Raw genomic sequence first — 26,038 nt, 5'->3', positions numbered from 1 at the left:
GAAGAAGGAGAAAGCAGAGAAAAATGAGCAGGAAAAAAAAGAGTAAAAAAAAAGGAATGAATGTAAAAAGGGTACAAGATCAAAGAAAAAGAAGGGGGGGGGGGGGGGGGTGAAGAGGAGAAGCAAGACAAGTATAAAGGATAGAGGGGTGAATGAAGGGATGAGATAGCATAAAAAGAAAGAAAAGAAATAAAGAAGAGGAGTAGAAGGTGAGAGAGTGCGCGAGCGAAGGGTGACTTAGAGGAAATAGGGCAGAGATGTAGAGGGGAAGCAAGACAGGGGTGAAGGGTGGAGAGGAGAAGGGAGGGAGAAAAGACAAAGGAGAGGAGGGACAAGGATGGTGTGGGGGGGGGGGGGGGGTTTAGAGAGGGAGGAAGCGATGTAGATAAATAAGATCCTATGTGAGCAAGATAATCTATAGAGCATGTCACAGCATGCAATATACTATTTCTATATTTACACACTGATCTCAGTACCTGCTGCCTATTTTAGTTGCCGACTGGGAAAGCTTGTAAAAACTTAACTCTGCTATTGTATAAAAAAAAATAAAAAATAAAAAAATAAAAAGCAGTGGTAAATATATTGAGCAGCAAGATCGAGTGTTGAGATTGCAGCGAGAGTAGACTGTCATTTCTTAATAGGTCACCTCTTTATTCTGCATTGGCATTGTAAGCGAAGGATATAGAGTGACGGCGGTGGAGGAGGGAAGATGATCTCCTCTCAGGATTTAGGTGAAAACTGAGCACAGGAGGCAGCTATACAATGTAATTAAGTGCTGTGCGCCTTTAATGAGTTTGATTTTTGCACTAGGCAGCATTTTCACCTGGCTATACCTCTTTCCTAAAAATGCTCTTGTCCTAGCCTGGCTAGATAACAAGTGGGGAGGGGAGGGGGGGGAGGCTGGATCAGGGAGGGGGACATAGGGATGAGAGTGGGGAAAAAAAATAAAAAAATCTAACGTGACATCAGCTTGCGTTTTCTTACACCGAACCTGCAGCCCCTCCTCCTAGCACTAATCCATCCCCATCCTTCCTCTGATCAGTTAGTTGCATGTCAATTGCACAGCTTGGTAGGGATCTGGAGACTGGCAGCCAGCAGCAGCAGCAGCAGGGATACGCTCTTAAAATAACCTCTCTCTTCCGGAGGAGGACCAGCGTTTCATAAAAAAAGGATTGCGGCCAAGGCTCAGCACCACCGAGAGAGAGAGAGAGAAAAAATTCTACTCATCTCACACTCACTGGTTTTCTCACATTTTTCTTCTCTATCCTGCAAGAATTTATTTTGTGCGAGAAACATCGAGGCAGAGCTTGATCCGCAGGCAAAAAAAAAATGTCTCGGAGGCGACTTGCCATGCTGGAGGATTGGGAGGCTCCAATAATGCCTGCATGCTCTCTGAAGTCAAAGTCAACTTCCCCGGCTGCTACAGAATGAAGGTTTGTTGGCGAAGGAGACCGGAGCAGAGATGTCTGTGCCTTTACTCAAGATTGGGGTTGTCCTGAGCACCATGGCGATGATTACCAACTGGATGTCGCAGACCCTGCCATCCTTGGTTGGCTTGAACACCACCAAGCTAACAGCGGCCAACCCAGGCACCTTGGACAGAAGCATTGGGGTGAGTTAGGAGAGAATGAAATGCCTGGCACCAGTTGGCATTTTGTGCCAGAATGTTTGGGGGGGGGGAAGGGTTTGATATGTGAGATTATATTAACCCTCCAGTGTGCGAGGTATGAGCGCATCTTTCTGCCTTTTAACACGTAGTGAGTTAAAACGAAAAAGGTTGAACGGTATATTAGTCTGTTGTCACACAACAATTAAAGGGTGGATATATGGAGGATATCTTTGTGGCAATTACTGGAGAAGTTGGCTTTCTATCTCCAGCGCACTGGGATCGGGGGATGCAGCCACTGCTTGCCATCCTCCGTGGATGCAAAGCTGGTAGGATCCCGTCTTAATGGTTCTTTGGCCACAGGAAAGACATTAGAAGCCTTTCTACAATTCTCATTATTGTAATGGAGAGCCAAGTGGCAGCAGGAGCAAGGGGAGAGATTCTGGGTCAAAGGCATCTGAAAATAAAAATCCCAGTCTCTGAAATCATCCTTTTTGGCCATTTTTGATTTTAACACATTGCCTTGTCATATAGAAAGGTGTGTTTAGTGTATGAAACGCAAAAAACACCCCCCCCCCCCCAAAAAAAAAAAAACTGTGGCTTTTTATACCTGTGTGTATCGTATCCCTGTGAGGAACGAAGCAAAAGAAAAATAAGATCTGTTTACTTTGTATTTTGTTTCTAAAGCCTCATACACACTATCAGATTATCTGCTGAGTTTTTCCTTCAGATTTACCAAAACCATATAATATGAGGACAAACCTTAGGAGTTTCAATGTGTATGCAATCAGGCAGGCCCTTCTACTACATGGTTTTTGTAAATCTGAAGGAAAAACTCAGCAGATAATCTGATAGTGTGTATGGGGCTTAACTCTCCTAGTTTTCCCCGGGATTTGGGTCATGTATAAATTCGGCCACCTAGATCTCCCCCGCATGTTTAATCTATCAAATTTGGATAACATCCTACAATGAAAGTTATCTAGAAAAAAAAAAAAAAGGATGTAAAAAAAAAATGGAGGTCATCACTAGCATTTAGGTCATTCAAATAACGAAGAGCACATCTACATTTTCTAAAACGAGAATCAAGGTTATCCTATGACTCGCAGGATCAAGGTCATGCCTAAAATTCTGGTCACATAAAAGCCTTGCCTAGAATTGTGATAATTCCTAGAATTTTTTAGAATAGAGAATATCCTGGAACGTGGGGATCACCCCTGGAATTGAGGTCATATCTACAATTTGTTGAGTTACATTTTCCCCTAAAAAAATCCCTCCAATTGAAGTCATCCTTCGTATTTTGGCCACTCCTTTATTGTGCGGTGGATATAAATCTGCTTTTCCAGAATGTGCACAGTTTAAATTATATGCATCTATATGAACAATTATTGCAGTAGTTAAGGTCTCTCATTCCACATCACTTTGCCGGCGTGCAAGCAGCACTCACGAGCCACAAATCACGCAAACTCTCCACGGAGCTGGCAGGCCTTAGAGATATCATACACACCGATCGCACTGCTACACCTAATATCGGCAATGTGTCCTTCGCAAGCCATCTTCACCTAAGCCCAGCAGAAATCTCATCTCTGTTCAGAAATAACTGCAGCATTCCCTTCGCTGTACCCAAGTAACATCTCGAAAGTGTAAAAAAGCGCCTTACAGTCTGTTCAATTGCTCTTGTCGTTTTTTTTGACGCATGCCAGGACAGCCAGCAATTTGGCTCTTAGCCAGTGAGATTAGGTAGCAGAGTTCTCGTTTTTTTTTTTTTTTTCCTGTGTCCTCTGTGTAATTACAATATGAGCCGACTATGTTGGGTGAGTGCTGTGTAACAAGATCACAGCTCGACTTAGGAAGGCGGTGAAGTAAGGAGCCTTTATTCTGTGATAGAAAGTATAATGCAAAAATTATCAAGGCTTATTTTGGTATCCATTCCTTGCAAATCCGAGATATATATATATATATATATATATATCTATATCACACACACATATATATATATATGATATCCGAAATCTTTTCATAGATAACAGGTGCGAAACATGTTAAAAACCACATTTCTGCATTTAGCCATATACCATTACTTGCCACATTTCCACACTTACAAATCCCATATATATGTATTTATTTATTATATATATATATATATATATATATATATATATATATATATATATATATATATATATATAATGTGATATCCGAAATCTTTTCATATGATAATAGGTGCGAAACATGTTAAAAACAACATTTCCGCATTTATCCATATACCATTACTTGCCACATTTCCACACTTAGCTATATAATATCGTTCTTTGCCATTGTGTTCACGTTAAAAGCAACAGCCTTTAAAATTTTAGTCGTTTAATTTTGAATTTAAGAAGTCATGTTACGGTATTGAAAAGAGGAGACTTTGAAGCTGATCCTTGCAACGCTCATGCTCTTATTTTGTACACTGTCACAAATGCAATGTAGAAGTATTTGCTTTAATTTTCTTCTATCCGTTTACTGTAATGTTTCCTTTTTTTTTTTTTTTCTTTTTTTTTTATCCCTTCTGTTTTCAGAGATGTATTTTACATTTTTTAGGCTGTTCGAGTTTAAGGAATTTTCTGTCCTCTCCTCATTTTATAGGTCTTGCCAACCAACCCAGAAGAAAGTTGGCAGGTGTATAGCTCTGCCCAGGACAGTGAGGGCCGATGTATATGTACAGTGGTGGCACCGCAGCAGACAATGTGCTCTCGGGATGCCAGGACAAAGCAGCTCAGGCAGCTCTTAGAAAAGGTGAGATGAACGTACAATGTGGCCTCTTTGCTTATTTGATGGGGTGTGGTTGGAGAAGAAATGCAAAAGGGGGCGATGTTATTAAGTTAACACCTAGTAAAATCAGCATCTAGGCCTTGGTTATTATCTGCAAACGTATAGCGTGGAGGGACCTGAAAGCCTCAATATCTAAAGAAGGTTTATATTCAGATGCTATGTAAGTATGTAAGCCATAAGTGTTTAGTGCAAATCCTGCCAAAAAGTGAAGATGCATTTTCCTAGATTTTTGCAGATTCTGCTATTATTATGTAATGAAAACGTTTAAGTGGTTGTCATAGCTTTCTGCCCTGCCTTAAAGCGGTTGTATACCCGCTGAATTATTATTATTTTTTTAACTCACCTGCAAAGGAAAAGGCATAATGAGCTAGTATGCACCGCATACTAGCTCATTATGAAATACCTTAGAACGAGGCCCCCGACATCTGGCCCGATCCACGGCGAGGGAGCCGACATGTTCCCTCTGCGTTTCTTCCAGGTATCGCGGCTCCGGCGCTGTGAGTGGCCGGAGCCGCGATATCGTCACTCCCTGCACATGCGCACGGGAGATTTCTTCCCGGAGGGATCCAGCGCCTGCCAGGCTTTCAGCCGAGAATCCCCTTGTGCACAAGTCAGCGGCTCATTGCGAGGGGAATATCTCCTAAACCGTACAGGTTTAGGATATATTTTTTTTTTTTACCTACAGGTAAGCCATATTATAGGCTTTCCTGTAGGTAAAAAGTACCTGAATTGACTATACAACTGCTTTAACTGCACTGTGCCTTTTAAAACAAATCATAGAGATCAGCTACATCAGTGACAAATTAGTCCTTACAAAGGTTGCGTTGCTAGATACCGCTGAAGGTTACTCAATTTGAATCACAGTTGACCTTTGAAAGAATATCCAAATCTGACTGATATGGTGTATAAAACCTATAGTGGGGCAATTACAGAATTTGTATTGGGATCCTGTGTCAGCCTCAAAAGTCAGGGTCAGACTCGTGAATTATAAGCTGTAAAGGCCTTTCTCCTTTTATACTCTGTAGAAATGTGGGCACATAGCTGGGCAACTGTCCATGGCAACGTCTCACAGCTAGATTTCTACTTGGTATGCAATGTTAATTAGATCATAAGCACAACATATAGTTGCCTACTGGAAGGGTGCACAGATTGCCATCATCTGTAAACTTGAAGTATGTCAATGCGCAGACAAGCAGTCCTACTTAGCACAGAAATGTTACAAGCCATCAATAACATATGACCTCCAAACTGTAAAGAACTATGAAGTCCAGCATGTACCATCAGCTGCCTTCAAAGAATGTGATGGGATTTGTAGCAGCTCACCAGCTGGAGACAAAGCCCGCCCAGGCCTTCTATGGCATATTCTGCCAAAGCATTTGATGAAGGTACGACGCCAACTAAAGAACGACAAATCTATGACACACACAGAAATGTCTCATACTGTATGCTTTAGTCCAGTGATTCTCAACCAGGGTTCCGTGGAATCCTAGGGTTCCTCCAGAGGTTGCTAGGGGTTCCTTCAGCATTGGGAAATTTCTGCATCTCAGATAAGTTCCCACTGACACCATTGATCTTTTTAGCTGCCTGTAAGGAGATAATTCTTCCCAATGACCACAAGTGTAAGGACCATTCTTCTCACTGACCACAAGTGTAAGGACCATTCTTCCCAATGACCACAAGTGTAAGCACCATTCTTCCCAATGACCACAAGTGTAAGGACCATTCTTCCCAATGACCACAAGTGTAAGGACCATTCTTCCCAATGACCACAAGTGTAAGGACCATTCTTCCCAATGACCACAAGTGTAAGGACCATTCTTCCCAATGACCACAAGTGTAAGGACCATTCTTCCCACTGACCACAAGTGTAAGGACCATTCTTCCCAATGACCACAAGTGTAAGGACCATTCTTCCCAATGACCACAAGTGTAAGGACCATTCTTCCCACTGACCACAAGTGTAAGGACCATTCTTCCCAATGACCACAAGTGTAAGCGCCATTCTTCCCACTGACCACAAGTGTAAGGACCATTCTTCCTAATGACCACAAGTGTAAGGACCATTCTTCCCAATGACCACAAGTGTAAGGACCATTCTTCCCACTGACCACAAGTGTAAGGACCATTCTTCCCAATGACCACAAGTGTAAGGAGCATTCTTCCCAATGACCACAAGTGTAAGGACCATTCTTCCCACCGACCATCACACTAATGTATCATGAGTTGTAGATTTCTAATTTTTAGCAGGGGTTCCCCCGAGACCGGAGAACTATTTTAAGGGTTCCTCCGTGTTGAAAAGGTTGAGAAAGGCTGCTTTAGTAGCTTTCCAAAGTAATGAGGCTGAAGTTATACAAGTGTGCAATTTAGTAGTTATTTAGCAAAGAAGACCAAAAGCCCAACTGGCCTTAAAATCAGCTAAATATCTTCCACGTCCTCCAAAACAAAAAAAGGTGTTCAATATCTTTAAGTTCATTTACTTTTTAAACCAGTCACAACCTGTAGTAGGGAAGACTGTCTCCTGCCAGCATGCAGTAGATGAGGACCCTTACTTTCTGTGATGAGGCAGTGGTCTCACCGCAGAGGTCCAACAGCCTCAGGCTGAGTTAGCGATCTAGCTCTGTAATCGGCATAGCTAGAGATCTCTGCTGATTGGAGAACTCCGGCTGTGACGCAGCAGGGGGTGTTTAACCTCTGCAAAGAGATCACAGCTCGCCTAAAGAGAGCAACATGTTGTTTCTGTTCAGACTCTGGCTGATTTTTTAAAGAAAAACTATGACTGAGCACACTTTTTTTCTTCTTTTGATACATCAGGGAAGTAATTAGCAACTTTGAACTGAAAGTCCATTTGGGCTTTAAAGCACATAAGCTGTGCAGTCACTTACCTGACTAAAGACTAAAGTTAAAAATAAAAGCGAACAAAATAAAAAAGTGTCAGACAAAAAATATAGCTACCACAAGGTGATAAAAGTAGCAACAAAAATTTTAGAGATGCCGATACAGGTCTTTGTTATTTTAAAATAAAGTGGTTATAAAGCCTAAATATTTTTATATTTTTACCTTAAAGCGGGAGTTCCGCCGTTTTTTGTTTTTAAAAGTCAGCAGCTACAAATACTGCAGCTGCTGACTTTTTTAAAATAAGGACACTTACCCGCCCAGCGAGCCCGCGATGTCGGCACCCAAAGCCGATCTCTCGATTGGCTCTCGGGTGCTGCCACCGTGATCTTCGGTATGGGAATCAGGAAGTGAAGACTTGCGGCTCCACTTCCCGGTTCCCTACTGCGCATGCGCGAGTCGCGCTGCCCAATAAGGATGGTCCCTGCTGTCTCTGGGATCCGTGTGTTTCCCAGCAGACAGCGGGGGCCCCGCAGGAAGTGGCGTAAATACCCGCAGAATCTGCGGCTATCTATGCCCGGAAGTGGGTGCAAATACCTGTATTATACAGGTATCTGCACCTCCCTTCCCCCTGAAAGGTGCCAATTGTGGCACCGGAGAGGGGGGAGGGTTTCAATGAGCGGAAGTTCCACTTTAGGGTGGAGCTCCGCTTTAATGTATTCCTTGTTTAGGCATCAGTATTACCCCATCACCCCCCATTTTACGTACCTGAGCCCTCATTCAATCCAGTGCTGTGCCACCTGCAGCTCTTCTTCTCTTTCCCACTTCCTATTCTCCTAGGATTTGAGGCAGTGGGAGCCATTGGCTCCAGCTGTGGTCAATAAAAGCCAGTGGCAAGGGAGTGGGAGGCGAGGCAGAGTTCAGCTGTCTGTGTCTAGGACAGCTAGGCTTGGGAGCAAGCCCCCACGAGTGCCCCATAGAATGCGACTTTCTTTGGGGGGCACTCACGAAAGAGGAGGAGATGGAAGCGCCTGCGGTATACCCGAGAAGAGGAAGTTCAGGACAGCTTTCTGCCATTTCATGGCACAAAGCAGGTAAGTATAAACCCGTTTCTTATTAAAGTGGGAGTAAACCCAGTTTCAAAAAACACTTACATTCCCGGCATGCCGGAAATGCTAACTTTCACATTGGTTGTGCTCTCAACCAAACTTTCAAACCATCCAATGGCTGGTGTCATAACTGATCACATGTGTAGCATTATGGCAGTTGAAGAACTATTAGAGGCCAAGATGGCAGCTTCCTTGACTGAAAACGATAGGAGGGTTTACTTCCACTACTAAGTAAAAAAAAAAAAAAAAAAAAACGTTTACAGGTCACTTTAAATGTGAGGTGGTGGTGGATCGGACCATACCAAGCCATGGCTATACCATGGCAGCACAGTGGTGTAGTGGTTAGCACTCTCACCTAGCAGTAAGAAGGGTCGCTCGTTCAAATCCCAACCACGACACTACCTGCCTGGCGTTTGCATGTTCTCCCTGTGCCTGCGTGGGTTTCCTCCGGGTACTCCGGTTTCCTCCCACACTCCAAAGACATGCAGGTAGGTTAATTGGCCCTAGTATATGAATGAGGACCTAGGATTGAGGGTAGGGACCGATGTGGGTGTGCAATGTACAGGGATAGGGACAATTGTAGACACTCACTCAGGTTGAACTGGATGGACTGGTGTCTTTATACAACCTTACTAACTATGTAACTATGAAACTATGATCAGAAATATGTGGCCTTTAGCCTCGGGCCTTCTTAATTCCAAATGACTGGCCTAAATATGGCTTCACGAGAAGCAAAATCAGAGTTTGAAGAATATTATCCTGATGGTTGTGGATGCTGTATTGTTAGCCTGGGAACAGATATACATTTAACGCTTCAGGCAAGTAAATAGTATATCATAGGGAACATATAGTGCAAGTATAGACCAGGTTTTATATGAAGTTCTGTTTTGGCTGTAGATGGGGAAAAACACCATGATAAACTCAAACATAATAATCAAATAATAAACCCGGTTGCACTGTACATCCGTTTTTGTTTTATTCTAATTTCAGGTGCAAAATATGTCCCAGTCAATAGAAGTTCTGGACAGGCGGACCCAAAGGGACCTGCAATATGTAGAAAGGATGGAGAATCAAATGAAAGGCCTGGAATCCAAATTTAAACAAGTGGAGGAAACTCATAGGCAGCACCAGGCCAGGCAGTTCAAGGTGAGTACTGTTCCTCGTAGGTGGGGCTAGATAAACTGTGTTAACATGGCTCTTGTAAAAAACTATATAAGTCCACGAAGGGCATCTTAGTTATACAGAAACCTGTGCCACACAGATTGCCTACCTTCACTTCAACTACCTTACTTTGCATTAGATTATATATATATATATTGGGATTTAGTAAATTTATATGTAGTTGGTGATGCTTTGGCAATGATGGCAGAGGTTTGCTACGCTCATTCTCTCTGAGATTCTACTAGAAACAAGACAGTGACTAGAATAAAGAGGGTTTCCATCTAGTAAAACGGACTATAGAAAAGTAGAATATAATGTCAGAAGCTGAAAAGTAATCTTAGACAATTTGCTGCCCCCTTTTTTTTTTTTTTTTTGCAGTATTTTAGCTTGGGCTTAATTCCATCTCCTGAGCTCTTCTCCTGCTTTTTGCAAAATTCTGCATGTGTATAAAGGTGTTAGTAGTTGCTAAATCTTGAAGAAGAGGCAAGCTGAGAATCCTTTTACATTACCGTTTTTAAATTTTACACCTGTTTGCTTTACTTGCTAAAGCAAATGTGGCTAATCTTAGTATATACTTTACCAAACTAAATCATCAAATATTAAGCCAATAGATGCAATAAGCTAAATAACCAATAGGCAGCCTTATGCAAGCCATACACGGTCGAATTTCGAACAAATTTTCTTTTCAAAATCAGAAAATTCGTTTTTTTTGTGATCCGATGGTGCCACCATTGATTTTCGAAATTCGGCCGACCAAGCCTTCAATTTCAGAAAAAAAATTTCTTGGCTGGGAATCTTCTTTTCTCTCCTTAAATTTTCGTTTATCTCCGTACATTTTCTTTTCTTATTACGTTTCTCGCACGATTCTCCCATCATTGATTAGAAAATCGTTCGTTTTTCAAAAAATTTCCAACATGTCCGATTCCTCAAATTTTATTTCCGCACGAAAATCGGCTGTTGCTGCAGCCCCCACTAATGGTGCGAAATTCATACGAAAATTCTTAGATACGATTTTCGAAAGAAAATTCTTTCGAAATTCGAACCGTGTATGGCCGGCATAGTAGTAAACTGCAATTCAGGAATAATAAACATCATGGAGTCCTGTTAGGCTAAACAAAAATCACACAGGTCTCTCTGCAACCTGTTCCTAATTTCTCAAATGAATGTCTAGCCCCTCCAAACTCTTACGCCGCGTACACACGGTCGGAATTCTCGTCGGAAAAAGCTCTGATGGTTTTCCCGACGGAATTACGACGGAATTCGGCTCAAGCTGTCTTGCCTATACACAGTCACATCAAATTCCGATTGTTTATAACGCGGTGACGTACAGCGCGTACGACGGGACTAGAAAAAGGAAGTTCAATAGCCAGTAGCCAATAGCTTCTGTCTCGTAGTTGAATCTGAGCATGCGTGATTTTTGGCGTGTCGGAATTGCATACACACGATCGGAATTACCGATAGAAAGTTTTTTCCGTCGGGAAAATTGAGAAGATGCTATCAATTTTTGGCTGGTGGAAATTCGGACAGCTAAATTCCGATGGAGCGTACACACGGTCGCATTTTCCGGTGAAAAGCTCTCATCTGTCTTTTTCTGGCCGGAATTCCGATCGTGTGTACGTGGCATAAGCCCTTGTACACACGGTCGGACATTCCGACGGAAAACGTCCGATCGGACCGTGTTGTCGGATAATCCGACCGTGCGTGTGGGCTCCATTGGACTGTTTCCGTTGGAATATCGGATTTTCCGACAACTTTGTCTGACCGTGTGTATACAACACCAGTTTCGGACAAAATCCGTCGGATTTGGTTGTCGGAATGTCCGACCGTGTGTACAAGGGCTAAGAGATCATGAACCCTTAAAAATTGAAGAGCACTTGTATTGTCAGAGACACAATATACTGCGAAGCAGGTGATGATTAGGGAAAGCACGTGTGGCCTTTTTACGCACAATATAAGGGTTTTTAGAAATGTTATGTCATGTTCTGCCTCTTCTACTGATTAAGCCCCGCCCACTCATATTACATAAGCTGTGCTGTTTTTTGCTTTACTCCATTCACTTGCATATGTTTGCTGTAAAGAAGCTAACTTGTAAGGAGTTTAATCACTTTCAGTGACGTTCTGAGATGCGGAATCAATGGAACAATACACTCAAAAAGTAATAAACACCAAGGGCCACAGTAGGGCTTAAAAGTGAGATTTCACAAACCGCTAAAACCTTTACAAGTACAAGATGGGTTAGAGTGTTATTAGCATTGGTGTGCTTCTCCCATCAGTGGTCTCCTGAAACTGCCTAAATAGCAGTTTCCCTAGTCCTACCAAGGCAACCAGTGCTGGGACAAGGTCTTCTACAGCCCAGGGCGACCATGCCAAACTGCGCCCCCCCTCCCCACCCCAAGATGTATAAGTATTATGTGGCAACAAAGATCCTCCTTAACAAAAAACTGAACACTAATCCCTTTCACTCCCCCTAAGCATAATTTTCCCTCCTCCCAGTACAAATCATTCCCCCTGCTGATCCCCCCCCCAGCACAAATCTTTGCCCCCCATCCCCCAGCACAAATCTTTGCCCCCCATCCACCCCAAAAAATTACCCTCCTAGCACAAATTCTCTACCCCTAAAAATTCCCAATTTCCCCTCCCAGTACAATTCTTCTCTCCCCCCCACTGGAAACCCCCCAAAATCTTCCCTCTACGCACAAATCTTCTTCTCTCATTCCCCTTCCCCACACAAAGCCCCTTAAATTATCACTCTTAGCATACCCCCCACAAATTTCCCCTCCTGGAACAATACTTACCCACTGCCACCCTCCAAGTTCCCCCTTGCAACAAAAATCCGCTCCCCCCCCCCCCCCCCACCAATTTCCTTTCAGTGCCCCCTTCACCTCACATGATACCACAGTGCCCAGGGCAGCCGCTCCTTCTGCCCACCCCTTGTCCCGGCCCTGAAGGCAACTCACTCATATGGCAGGCAACAGAGACAACTAGTGACTACACAATTATAATGGTTGGAAAACCATCCCCTGTACATTAGATAGTATCCCCAAGAAATACCTTTTACCTTTTTTTTTCAAGAGCAAATGCATCAGAAAAAGAGAACACTGGACTAGGAAAGACAAAACCGTTAAAGAGTCTGTCCATCCTACAGTGATATTGGTATGTAGGACGGGGTTGGTAAATTGAGTCCTTTGCCCGGTTGATATATCCCAGGGCTTTATTTCGTTTTAGTTTTTGGCTTTGTTCCCACTCAATTTGGGGTGTTCCTACTCCTGCCATTGCATTAACCAGCACCAGGTGTGGATCCACCTCCAGCCAAAACAAGTCTGGAGACCTGGAAAATCAACTACAGACATCTCCTTACTGATCTCCTTGAAAAAATATAAGAAATCACTAGTTAATTGACCCCTCGGCAGCCACCAAACACCTTATACAGGGCCAGATTAAGAGCATCATGTGCTTGGTGCTGAGGATTTTGGTGGGCCTTTTACTGGGCACCCTTCTGCTTTCCAAGAGCCTGTGCTGGCGTGCGCCCAAACTCAAAATTAGCGCAGCTGCATAGCCATAACACTAGGCATTTGATTTGCCAAGCTTCTGTAAGGGCCGTGCATCGGCGAGCACTCTGAGCTAAAAGAGTGCAGCTGTGCAGGCCTAACACTGTGGAAGCCCCAGACTTCTGTAAGAGCCCTGCACTGGCGTGCCCCAGGCTTCTGTTAGGACTGCTCATGCAGTGCCCATTATCAATCCCACCACCTTGCCCAGGCGGTGCATGTGGAATGCAGGGCCCATCAGGGGAGATCTCTTCCTGTTGACCCATTGCTTTCCATGTCCTTTTTGGGTGGCTGGGCCTATATTAGGGTAGGGGCCTGGAGCTGCAGCTCCAATAGCCCCTATGTTAATCCAGCCCTGACCTTATAGGGTTGACAGACCCTATAAAAAGGAATGCCGCTGCATTGATAAGTTTAGCAGACTCTTTCAAATCAAATTGGTTTCTTCAGTGAATGGGAGGTAAGCTTATCCCGACAGCTTCCTGGCCGTTCCTGTCACTTAATGAGATTGGAGAGGGCTGATTTTCCAGCAGAAATGCAGTGTGGCAATGCATGACATGTAATTAGTGACAAATAGATGTTAGCATGTCTTGCACGATTTAACAAATAACCTTTCCTGGTACCATCTCCCTCTACTAATAGGTCAGAGAGGCTCAAGCTTTTGCAGCTACAACTGAGAATAATTGACATCATTAAAAGACCAGGGAAGTCATTCCAGGTCACACAGACAACTATCCCTGAGGCTTTTTTTTTTTTTTTTAGATTTTTTTAATCCACTTTTTCTGAAGGTAAACAATAAATTAAAGCACACTGCTTTACAAGATGAGGGGCACTTTTTAGGTAAGAGTCAAACCCTTGCTACACTTTCCTTCTACATCCCAAGGAGGAAAAAAATCATATAAAAACATCTCATTAAACATTTACAGGAGCCAACAACATTTATTTTTTTATTTTTATTTTTTACAAAATGTATAGAATAAAAAAAAAAAAAAAAAAAATCACTAAAGTATTTGCATTGCTCATGAGAACCAAATTCCTTTATTTATGTTTCTGGAATGAATTGGGTGAAAAACAGACCCTGCAAATAACGTGACCTTCCCTTGATATTTTTTGTATTCAATACCATATTTACATCACTCATAAAGAAGGTTCGTGGAGGAAAGAGAGACAAAGGGGAAGGGTCCCCCAAGTTAGCAGTGTAGCATCCTATTACAGTTAGTATTACATAACCCATTACAAACAAAAGACATTCAGGATAATATTGACCCACGGTGTATACTTACACTATTTTAGAAGTAGAGAGAGAGAGAGAGAGAGATAAAAAAGAAAGAGAGAGAATGAAAGAAAGAGAATGAGGAGAGAGAGAGAATGAAAGAAAGAGAATGAGGAGAGTGAGAGAGAGAGAGAGAGAATGAAAGAAAGAGAATGAAAAGAGAGAGAATGAAAGAAAGAGAAAGAAAGAGAATGAAAAAAGAAAGAGAGACTCAAAGAAAGATGGAAAGAAAGAGAATGAAAGAAAGAGAGAAAAAGAAAGAAAGAAAGAGAGAGAGAATGAGAGAGAGAATGAAAGAAAGAGAATGAAAAGAGAGAGAATGAAAGAGAAAGAAAGAGAATGAAAAAAGAGAGAGAATGAAAGAAAGAGAGAGAAAATGAAAGAGAATGAAAAAAGAAAGAGAGAGAGAGAATCAAAGAAAGAGAATGAAAGAGAGAGAGAATGAAAGAGAGAGAGAAAGAAAGAGAGAAAAAAAGAAAGAGAGAGAGTGAAAGAAAGAGAAAGAAAGAGAATGAAAAGAAAGAGAGATAGATAGAGAGAGAGAGAATGAAAGAAAGAGAATGAAAAAAGAAAGAGAGAGAGAGAGAAAATCTAAGAAAGAGGGAAAGAAAGAGAATGAAAGAGAGAGAGAGAGAATGAAAGAGAGAGAAAGAAAGAGAAAAAGAAAGAAAGAGAGAGAGAGAGAGAGAGAATGCAAGAGAGAGAAAGAAAGAGAATGAAGAGAGAGAGAGAGGGAATGAAAGAGAGAGAGAGAGAGAGAATGAAAGAGAGAGAGAGAGGGAATGAAAGAGAGAGAGAGAGAGAATGAATGGATGCAGCTGAAACATTTACTACATAAAAAGATATAGTGAAAACTTTATTATTATTTCCAAGCTTGTGTAGCAGTGAGCATGGTACTTAACATTATAATAGATCACTAGGGGTATCATTTAACACAACTAACACACACAACTAACATGGTTACATCCAGAATTATTTAAAAAATAAACCGTTTACATTTTTTTAAAAACAAGTGTATATTTAAATAAAATCTGCCACAGGGTCCCTTTTAACCACTTTCTGACCACCCTATAGCATATATACTGCTACAGGGTGGCCGTTCTGTGCAGAATCACGTGTATATATACACACACAATTCTGCACTGTTGCCTAGGGGGCACGTGCACACCGCCGATGCGGCACTTGTGCTGTGATTACGCACAGAAGAAGGCCGATAAACAGGTGCTGGGCAATGGATGTCTGCCAGCACCCGACGATCAGCGGGCAGAGGCACAGCACAGAGCTCTGCCTATGAAAACAATGCAGAGCTCTGTTCTAATGCGGGGAAGAAGTGATAGATTTTGTGTCGCTGCAAAGCAGAGAAAAAATGCATCACTTCTCTTAGTAAAAGCAACACACCATTTACACAAAAACACTGGTTAGGCACACATTTAACCCTTTGATCACCCTAGATGTTTAGCAGCTTCCCAGCCAGTATCATTTTTACAGTGAACATGCATATTTTTAGCATGGATCACTGTATTAGTGTCAATGGTTCCCACAAAGTGTTAAAGTGTCAGTGTCCAATTCTCCCCCCGCAATATTGCAGTCCTACTGCCATTACTAGTATAAAAATAAATAAATACATGAAAATTCCAGTATAAATTTTAACAAAAATATGTAGCAGAATACATATTGCCCTAAATTTCTGAAAAAAAAAAATTATTTCACACAATAGTTTTTTTTTTGGTGGTATTTAATCACCACTGGGATTTTGTATTTTTTCCTATATAAAAGAAAAAAAACAAAAAGTTTTTCTTCGTTTCTGTTATAACTCATGGTCCATTTCATTTCTTGAGGCCCTAAAATGCCAGGACAGTACAAACCCCCCCCCCCCCTTTTTTTTACATCCTGTCATCGGAGTGGTTCATTGTCACCATAGTACTTTTCATTCCTGACAGCTTGCTTACTATTGTGATGCTGTGATTGGCCACAGCTGATCACATAGTACAAAGGTGCTGTGATTGGCCAAGGTCCCATGTGATAGCTCTGGGCTAATAACAGCATCACAACAGTTAGCAAGCTGTTCATGAATCAAAGCTATTCATGACAATTTGCTTACATATTATATGATTGCTTTGATTGGTCATAGTGATCACATGATACCCCCCCCCCCCGCCATTCACAGCAGCCAGGTACGGAGCACAGTAATCTGGACACAGCCTGTCTGTAGCTGCCGCCTGCCCACAGTAAACGTACTGTGGATGGACAGCAAAGGGTTAAAGGGATTGTAAAATACATTTTTTTATTTTTTTTAAAATAACAAACATGTTATAATTACCTCCACTGTGCAGCTCGTTTTGCACAGAGTGGCCCCGAACCTGCTCTTCTGGGGTCCCTCGGCGGCTGTCTCGGCTTCCTCACGCAGGTACTTCTCACGTTCACGCGAGCTCCCTCGCATGGTGAGAAGCACCTGCGGGCGCGCTCCCGTGATACAGCCGGCGGCTATAGCCGCTCGCTGTATCACACGGCCCCGCCCCCCGGCCCTCTGCGTCAGCGGATGTGATTGACATCAGCGCGAGCCAATGGCTGCGCTGCTTTCAATCCATCCACTCCAGCCAATCAGCGGCCAGGCTGAGCTGCGAAGAGGACGGCGGGGGCGAGCGCAGGATTTTCGAGGGGTCAGGTAAGTTAAACGGGGGGGACTGGGGGCGCCGGAAGTGTGAGGTGTTTTTTTCACCTTAATGCATAGAATGCATTAAGGTGAAAAAACATTTACCTTTACAACACCTTTTTAACACTGGTGTTTGTGCAAGTAAAAACCTTTCTGATTTGGGAAAGTAAAGATAGATTTAGACGTGTTTCTAAATCCACTGCTCCTCTGAAGAGCAACCCCTATTCAGATCGATTCTCAACGGTGATTAACAGGCAGGTTTTAGCCCTGTTTTTGCTGACAAATGCAAGTGCAACTGTTTGGTATTAGATACAGTGCTGCAGCGCTTTCCCATACACTTGAATGGGTCATGTGTGACGGACATTGTAACACGTTGGGGGTGTGAAGCATCACGACCGCAGCATGTAAACACCCCCATCCGCGGTCATTTGCAGCTGGGGAGGGGTGCTAAAAACACAGCTCAACCATGCATTTTTACCTCCTCCCAATTGCACGTCTAAATGAGGTCTTATAGATGCTTTAATACGTGTTACAGCAAACCCCCCCTTCTCTTACACTGCTTCACGGGCTATAGAGCAGAATGGCAATTAAGCTCCCTCAATATAGTAATAAAAGATGAAATGTCAAGTCATATAGTTCTCCCGCGCGTCAGTACATAAACCACATCATGCAGAATTACGCCCATTATGCCATGCAGCACATCAGTACAGCAAGAATGCCACATTAGACACTCCCCCCAACATTGGCTGTATATGTTTGTCTGTTATAAAAGGTATATCTTTATTTCATGATACAGTCATTAAAATAACAGACTTATTTATGTTTATAGCACCATCATATTCTATAACATTTTACACTACAGCTTTGCATTGTTAACAATGTACGTAAAGAACAATATAGTCAACATAGGGTCCTGCTCACTGCGGCTTACAGCCCAATAAGAAACATGAGGTGCGAGGGGCCTGATCATTACATCTAAGCCCTTGTACACACGGTCGTAAATTCCGAAGGAAAATGTCCGATCGGACCGTGTTGTCGGATAATCCGACTGTGTGTGGGCTCCATCGGACTTTTTCCGTCGGAATGTCCGGCCAACAAAGGTTGAGAGCTGGATATAAAATTTTCCGACAACATGATCCGATCGGACTTTGTCCGATCGTTTGTAGAGAATTCCGATTGGACAAAGTGCCACGCATGCTCAGATCAAATTACACGACCAAAGCTATTGGCTACTAGCCTGAACGTAGTCCCGTCGTAACGAAATAACGTCATCACGATCGGATTTTCCGACGACCGTGTGTATGCAACACCAGTATCGGACAAAATCCGTCGGAAAAAATCTGACGGATTTTGTTGTCGGAATGTCCGACCGTGTGTACAAGGGCTTACAGTCCAATAGTGAGCAAGAGGCATGAGGGTCCTGCTCACTACAGCTTACAGTCTATGGAACAGGAGGTATGAGAGCCTTGCTTATTACCACATACATTCTAAGCCCTTGTACACGCGGTGTTGCATACACACGGTCGGACAAAGTTGACGGAAAATCCGATCGTTTGTAACGTGATGACGTTATTTCGTTACAACGGGACTACGTTCAGGCTAGTAGCCAATAGCTTTGGCCTAGGAATTTGATCTGAGCATGCGTGGCACTTTGTCTGATCGGAATTCTCTACATACGGTCGGACAAAGTCCGATCGGATCATGTTATCGGAACATTTTTATATCCAGCTCTCAAACTTTGTTGGTCGGACATTCCAAACAGGAAAAAGTCAGATGGAGCCCACACACGGTCGGATTATCCGACAACGCGGTCCGATCAGGCCGCGTACACACGGGCGGATTGTCTGTCCAACTTAGTCCGCTGAACCGCGTTTCAGCGGACAATCTGCTCATGTGTGGGCTTCAGCGGACTTTTTCAGCGGACAATCTGACGAACAAAGTCTTACGGAATTTCCGTAAGACAGTCCGTCCAAACTTGGTTTCAGCGGACAGTCCGCTCGTGTGTAGGCAAGTTGGACGGACTAAGTATGGCGCATGCTCAGAAAGGATTTACACGGCCGAAGGTTGCATTGCTGTGTATTGGACGTCGTTTTTCTAGTCCCGTCGTACGTGCCGTACACGTCATCACGCACGCTTTCAGCGGACTGTCTGCTCATCGTGTGTGGTCAAGTCCGTTCATTCAAATTTTGAACGGACTATCTGTCGGATTGTCTGCCGAACTTAGTTGGGCAGACAATCCGCCCGTGTGTACGCGGCCTCAGACATTTTCCATCGGAATGTCCGACCGTGTGTACAAGGGCTTATAGCGAACAGGTAGTGTGTGGGTTTTGCTCATATTACAGCTTATAGTGCAATAGGCAACAGGAGGCATGAGGAATCTTTTTTTTTTTTCCTGCCTTAAAATATAATACAAAACAGAAGTATAAGGGTCCTTGGAAAGTAATGGAGATAAAAGTGAGAATTTAGACTCTTCATTAATACCAAGTCATCTTTTAATAACCTCGGAACTTCTAAAATTACAACCCCACAGAGTGTCTGTGCAGATGAGAAGGACGTGTGATGTGCCCCGGTATTGTCCTATGCATTATTAATGGGTCCAGGCTCATCTGGCCCCCATCACTATAGATATTCCCTTGTGTTGGGTTATGTCAGGAGCCTGGGAGCAGCTGCTCTTTCTAAGCGTCTCATTGTACATTACAGAAAACTCCAGAAAGTTCCACCAGCCAAGGTCAACCATGAGACTGTCATGGAGGACGTCTTTGGCTCTGCTGTCACTTGCTCCTGTTTAATTGCTCCCGCTGGGAGACAGGCGGTATTGGAAAGGAAAATTCAAGCCAACTCAGGGCCATAGCCCATCAGCTGCAGCACTGAGCTGTCATTTCCACCCTCTGCTCGCCAATAACTGCGGATTTCAGGTCTGAACTGGGTCACCAGGCTCACACTAAAATAGAACAAATCTTATAATTACGTCGTTTTTATATTTTTCACAAAGCGTTAAGATTACATACCGGCTCCTGATGTTCTTCTAGCTGATGTATTATTTTAATAGGAAGGCACGGCGGGATACATGTTTCTTGTACCCTTAGAAAAAAAAACAAAAAAAAAAACAGATGTATATATTGCTGACTGCCCGACTTTGTTACAGAATGCAAATAGTATATATGGGAAAAAAATACACATATACAATTGCGTGAAAAAGTTATTGCCCCCTTCTTAATTTTTTTGCATTTCTCTCACACTTAAAGTGGTGTTGCCACCAAAAAATAAAAAAGTGTTTAAAAATCTTAAAAAAACAAAAATAATTGAAAAAAAAAATTATTTACTTACCTCTAAATACCTGTTGCTAGGGGGTCCCTCGTAGTCTGCCTTCTTCCTTGCCCGGGCTGGTGACATCACTTCCCCTCGCGCCGCGCAGTCATCTGGGACCTGTCACGTGTCCCAGATGACTGTGCGGCGTATCATGGGGCCCTGCGCCTCTCACGCATGTGCAGTGGGTGCCCGGCTGTGGCTTCACAGTATGAATGACGGCGCCGCGAGCAGAGCGGGGAACGAGGAGGGGGGGCTTCGTTCCCCCGCATCGCTGGACCCTGGGACAGGTAAGTGTCCGATTATTAAAAGTCAGCAGCTGCAGTATTTGTAGCTGCTGACTTTTAATTTTTTTTTTTTTTTTAGGGGGCACCCCACTTTAAATGATTTAGGTCAAACAAATTTTAATATTACACAAAGATAACCAGAGTAAAACCAAGATGCAGATTTTAAATCATTATTTCATTTATTAAGAGGAAAAAAAACTGTTCAAACCTGCGTGGCCATATGTGAAAAAGTAACTGCCCCCTCCCACGCTGAATCATGAATGAACTGTGATTAAGCACAATTTTTTAGAAAGCTGAGGTAAATTTTCACTTACCACACCCAGGCCTGATTACTACCAGACCTGTTGAATAAAGAAATCACATAAAAAGAAGCAGTCTGACAAAGTGAAGCATGCTAACAGATCACAAAAAGCCACACATCATGCCACAATCTAAAAAAAATAAATCAACTGTAACTCCAGTGAACCACGGGGAGAGCCATTAGCCACAAATGGAGATAACTCCAAGGAACAGTGGTGAACCTTCCGAGCAGTGGCCAGCCTACAAAAATGACTCCAAGAACATGATTACGACTCATCCAGGAGGTCATAAAAGAACCCAGAACAACATCTAAAGAACTGCAGGCCTCACTTGCTCAGGTAAGATTAGTGTTCACGATTCAACTATAAGAAAGGAACTGGGCAAAAATGGCATCCATGGAAGAGTTCCAAAAAAAATCAAGAACAGATTAGAAATAAAGTAATGGACATGTATTTATCTAGAAAGGGTTTCAAAGCCATTTCTAAGGCGTTGGAACTCAATTAAACCATGGGGAGAGCCATTATCCACAAATGGAGACACATTGGAACAGTGGTGAACCTTCCCAGGAGTGTCCGGCCTACAAAAATTACTCCAAGAGCATGACGACGACTCATCCATGAGGTCATAAAAGAACCCACAACATCTAAAGAACTACAGGCCTCAGATAAGATCAGTGTTCACGATTCAACAATAAGAAAGAGATTGGGCAAAAATGGCATCCATGGGAGAGTTCCAAGGCCAAAGCCACTGTTGACCAAAAAGAACACAAATGGCTCATCTCACATTTACCAAAAAACGTCTTGATTATCCCCAAGACGTTTAGGCAAATATTCTGTGGACCGATGAGACAAAAATTTTACTTTTTGGAAGGTGTGCTTCCCGTTACATCTGGCATAAAACTAATACAGCATTTCTTAACAAAAACATCATACCAACAGTCAGACATGATGGTGGTAGCGGGATGCTTTTCAGCTTCAGGACCTGGACAACTTACCATAATTGATGGAACCATGAATTCTGAGCTCTACTAGAAAATCCTAAAGGAGAATGTCCGACCATCAGTTTGTGACCTCAAGCTCAAGTGCAGCAGGACAGTGATCTGAGACACAACAGCAAGTCCACCCAAAAAGTTCAAACCAAATAGAGTGGCCCAGTCAAAGCCCCGACTTAAATTCAATTGAGATGCTGTATCATGACCTTACACAGGCCGTTCATGCTGGAAAACCCTCCAATGTGGCTGAATTAAAACAATTCTGCAAAGAAGAGTGGGCCAAAATTGCTCCACAGCAATGTGAAAGACTCATTGCCAGTTATCGCAAATGCTTGATGATTGCAGTTGTTGCCGCCAAGGGTTGCACAGCCAGTTATTATCGTTAGGGGGCAGTTACTTTTTCACATAAAGCCAGGCAGGTTTGGGCAGCTTTTTTGCCCTAATAAATGAAACCATCTTTTAAAAACTGCATTTTGTATTTACTCGGGTTATCTTTGTGTAATAATACAATTAGTTTGATGATCTGAGTCATTTCAGTGTGACAAATATGCAAAACAGAAAGGGGGCAAATACTTTTCACACAGCGGTATACACACACTGCAAGTTTTAAGAGACCGACAGTCATCAGCCTTGTAAAACATGGTCCTATCTGCTGTTTAAAAAAAGAAAAACCACAAAAAAAAAAAATAACACATCCCCTTTACACAAAACTCCAACCCTTTTCAGAAACACACGACTAATAATACAATTATTATTTTGGAGAAGAGGGCAGCTACTACCCTAAATTGGCAAGTCAACAGTGTGTTTTTAACGTTTACCACACACATTATACTCTACTTTAGATCTACCAACAACCATGTAGGGCAGGTGGTTCTCGACTCCTGTCCTCAGGACCCACTAACGGGCCTTGGTTATTACCTTGGGGAGATGCAGACTAGAATACGGCAATCACTGAGCAGCAAATGGTATCACCTGTGATGTATTTCATTAGTGAGTCCTGAGGACAGGAGTTGAGAACCACTGATATAGGGGATATTCTACCCGATTGGATACAGATTGGCTAGTTAGATTAGGTAGGTGCTCATATTATATAGCTTTAAAAAATCTAAAGTTGATTGCACAGACAGGCTGTAACATGTATGTTGACCCTTAGCCCTTGTACACACGGTCGGAGATTCTGACGGAATGTGTCCTATCGGACCGTTTTGTCGGATATTCCGACTGTGTGTCGTCTGCATCGGACTGTTTCTGTCGGAATATCCGACGGACCAAGTTTTCCAACTTGCCGGTAAAATTTTCCGCCATGTGTAGCCTACTCCGACGGACAAAGTGCCACGCATGTTCAGATCAAATTCCTAGACCAAAGCTATTGGCTACTAGCTTGAACATAGTCCCGTCGTAACGAAATAACATCATCACGTTATGTACAATCGGATTTTCCGACAACTTAGTCCGACCGTGTGTATGCAACATCACTTCCGGACCTCTTCCAGAATTAATCCGTCGGAATTACTCCGACGGATTTGGTTGTCGGAATCTCCGACCATGTGTACAAGGGCTAAAACAGACAGAATATGTACAGCCAAATTATAAAGTGTGAGGCCACCACCTTAACGTGGTTCCAAAGGCAGAAGTTTTTTTTTACTTTCATGCATTCTATGCATTAAGGTAAAAAAAAACCTTTAGCAAGCAGCTCCCGCCCCCAGCCTCCCCTTATACTTATCTGATCCTGATTTCGATCCAGCAAAGTGCACGAGAGCAGAGGCTCTCGTTGCTCTCCCTCTCTCTCTCATAGGCTCAGACTCAGCCAATGGCTCCTGCTGCTTTCAATCACAACCAGCGAGGAGGGAATGGGAGGCATAGCCAAGCCGTACTCTGTGTGTCTTATGGACACACAGGGGTTAATTTACTAAAGGCAAATAGACTGTGCACTGCTCTGCTAACTTCCATCATCCAATTCTGTGCAGGCAAAAATCTTTTTTTTTTTTTTAATTTTCCTTGCACATGATTGGGTTTTCTTTCCAAAGTGAAGCTTTACCTCATTTAGGCTGGGTTCACACTGCTGCGGTGTACGAGATCGGATGTGATTCGCACCGCACTGCAGTGCAAATCACATGCGATCTCTGTGCGATGCGATTTCAGCCATACAGATAGTATGGCTGAATTCGCATTGCATCCGGCCCAAACTCGTACAGGACCCTTTTTTTGGTCCACAGCAGAATCAGATCGCATGGGTGTTCATGCGATCCGATTCCTGTCCGAGTTTGCAGATCGCACTGCGATATGCGAACTGATTTGGAGGTGTCATTAACTTTTCACTGACACTCCCAGCAGTTCGCATAGGGCAGTGTGAACTGCCGCCGGGAGGAATGCAATGCGGGAACCCGCAGTAGATTTGCAGCGTTTCCGCATCGCAGCAGTGTGAACCCAGCCTTACTATGCTCTTAGACCCCATTCACACCTGAGCGTAGCGTTTTCAAGCAGAAAATCGCGCAATTTTTTTTACCACGATTTGCCGCGATTGTGTGCAGGGCAAAAGGTCACCAATGTTAAAAGAAGAAAAACGCCCAAAACTGCTCAATTGAAGCGACAAAAAAGGGTCCGGAACTTGTTTGAGCTTCAGGCGTTCGGCTTCAGGCGACATGGAGTGGAGATGTGAACCATCTCCATTGAGAATAATAGATTTTTTCCCCTCTAGCATTTTGTAGCTTCAGGCTTCAAGCTACAAAACGCTCAGGTGTGAATGGGGTCTGAAGCAACTGCACTTTGTGAAGTACACAGTCCATTTGCCTTTAGTAAATCAATCTCACAGTGCCAAATCGGAAGCGAGCATGCACAAGCCACTTGCTATGGGAGTACTTGGCAGGGGGAGAGGCCAGAAGTGCTGGCGGGAGACCCGAGAAGAGGAGGATCTGGGCTGCACAGCACAAGTATGACGATTTTTTTTTTATTCAAAAAAACAAAATAAAAATGTGCCTTTAGAATCACTTTACGCTAGGAAGGACAGATCTTGAATTGAAGGGAGGACTCTTTCCCAGGGCAACTTCTGTCCATAAAGTGGTTCTATAGGCAAACAGTTTTTATTTTCATGCATTCTATGTATTAAGATAAAAAAAAAGCTTCTGTGTGCAGCAGCCCCTTAATAATTACCTGAGCCCCATCTCGATCCAGCAATTTTGCACAAGAGACTCGGCTGTCCGGGACTCTCCCCCCTGATTGGCCGAGACACACAGCGGGCGCCATCAAAGTCAGTAAGCCAATGAGGAGAGAGAGGGGGGCGCGGCTGAGCCACGGCTCCATGTCTGAACGCTCATAGAGAGCAGCAGCTGAGCTTGGGTGCCCCCATAGCAAGCTGCTTGGTGGGGGAGGCATTCGGCAGGAGGGAGGGGCCAGTGAGGGACCCAAGAAGAGGAGGATATGGGCTGCTCTGTGCAAAACCATTACATAGAGCAAGCAAGTATGATTTGGTTGTTATTTTTCAACAAAAACAACCAAAACATTAAAATCACTTTAACTGACCTCCAACTGCAAGAATTGTACTTTGTTGTAGAAGTACACTGCTGACTAAAGCCTATTATTTAATATTATAGATTTATTATTACATTCCATAAAAAGGATTCTGTACACATTTCTAATGCCGCGTACACACGATCGGAATTCTCGTCGGAAAAAGCTCTGATGGTTTTCCCGACGGAATTTCCAACGAAATTCGGCTCAAGCTGTCTTGCCTACACACGTTCACATCAAATTCCGATCATTTATAACGTGGTGACCTACAACACCTACGACGTGACTAGAAAAAGGAAGTTCAATAGCCAGTAGCCAATAGCTTCTGTCTCGTAGTTGAATCCGAGCATGCGTGATTTTTGGGGTGTCGGAATTGCATACACACGATCGGAATTACCGATAGAAATTTTTTCTGTCTGGAAAATTGAGAACATGCTATCAATTTTTGGCTGGCGGAAATTCGGACAGCTAAATTCCGATGGAGCATACACACGGTCGCATTTTCCGATGTAAAGCTCTCATCGGTCTTTTTCTGGCCGGAATTCCGATCGTGTGTACATGGCATAAGTGTATATTAAAATGTTCCCTCCATCACATGATCCATTTCCAAAGAGAGAAAACCAATACATCGACTCAAAATGATAGACAATAAAATGTACA

General features: G+C 43.2%; 1 protein-coding gene across 2 annotated transcripts in view; it reads left to right on the top strand.

The window, feature by feature from the left end:
* The window catches only part of OLFM1 (olfactomedin 1), a 113,775-nt gene that overhangs the window by 52,939 nt on the left and 34,798 nt on the right, over positions 1-26,038 (top strand). The window contains exons 1-3 of one of the 2 annotated variants that reach the window (XM_077468395.1): positions 1,001-1,612; positions 4,232-4,381; positions 9,349-9,504. In XM_077468395.1, coding sequence (XP_077324521.1) covers positions 1,463-1,612; positions 4,232-4,381; positions 9,349-9,504 — 456 coding nt within the window. In that variant the 5' untranslated portion in view covers positions 1,001-1,462. Of the gene's footprint in view, positions 1-1,000; positions 1,613-4,231; positions 4,382-9,348; positions 9,505-26,038 lie in introns of those variants that run through there. The other variant, XM_077468403.1, reaches the window with a different exon arrangement.

The sequence above is a fragment of the Lithobates pipiens genome, unplaced genomic scaffold, assembly GCF_037356315.1.
Source record: "Lithobates pipiens isolate NorthernLeopardFrog02 unplaced genomic scaffold, aLitPip1_a1.2 Scaffold_11, whole genome shotgun sequence".
Lineage (NCBI taxonomy): Eukaryota > Metazoa > Chordata > Amphibia > Anura > Ranidae > Lithobates > Lithobates pipiens.
This window is presented reverse-complemented; position numbering and strand designations above follow the sequence as displayed.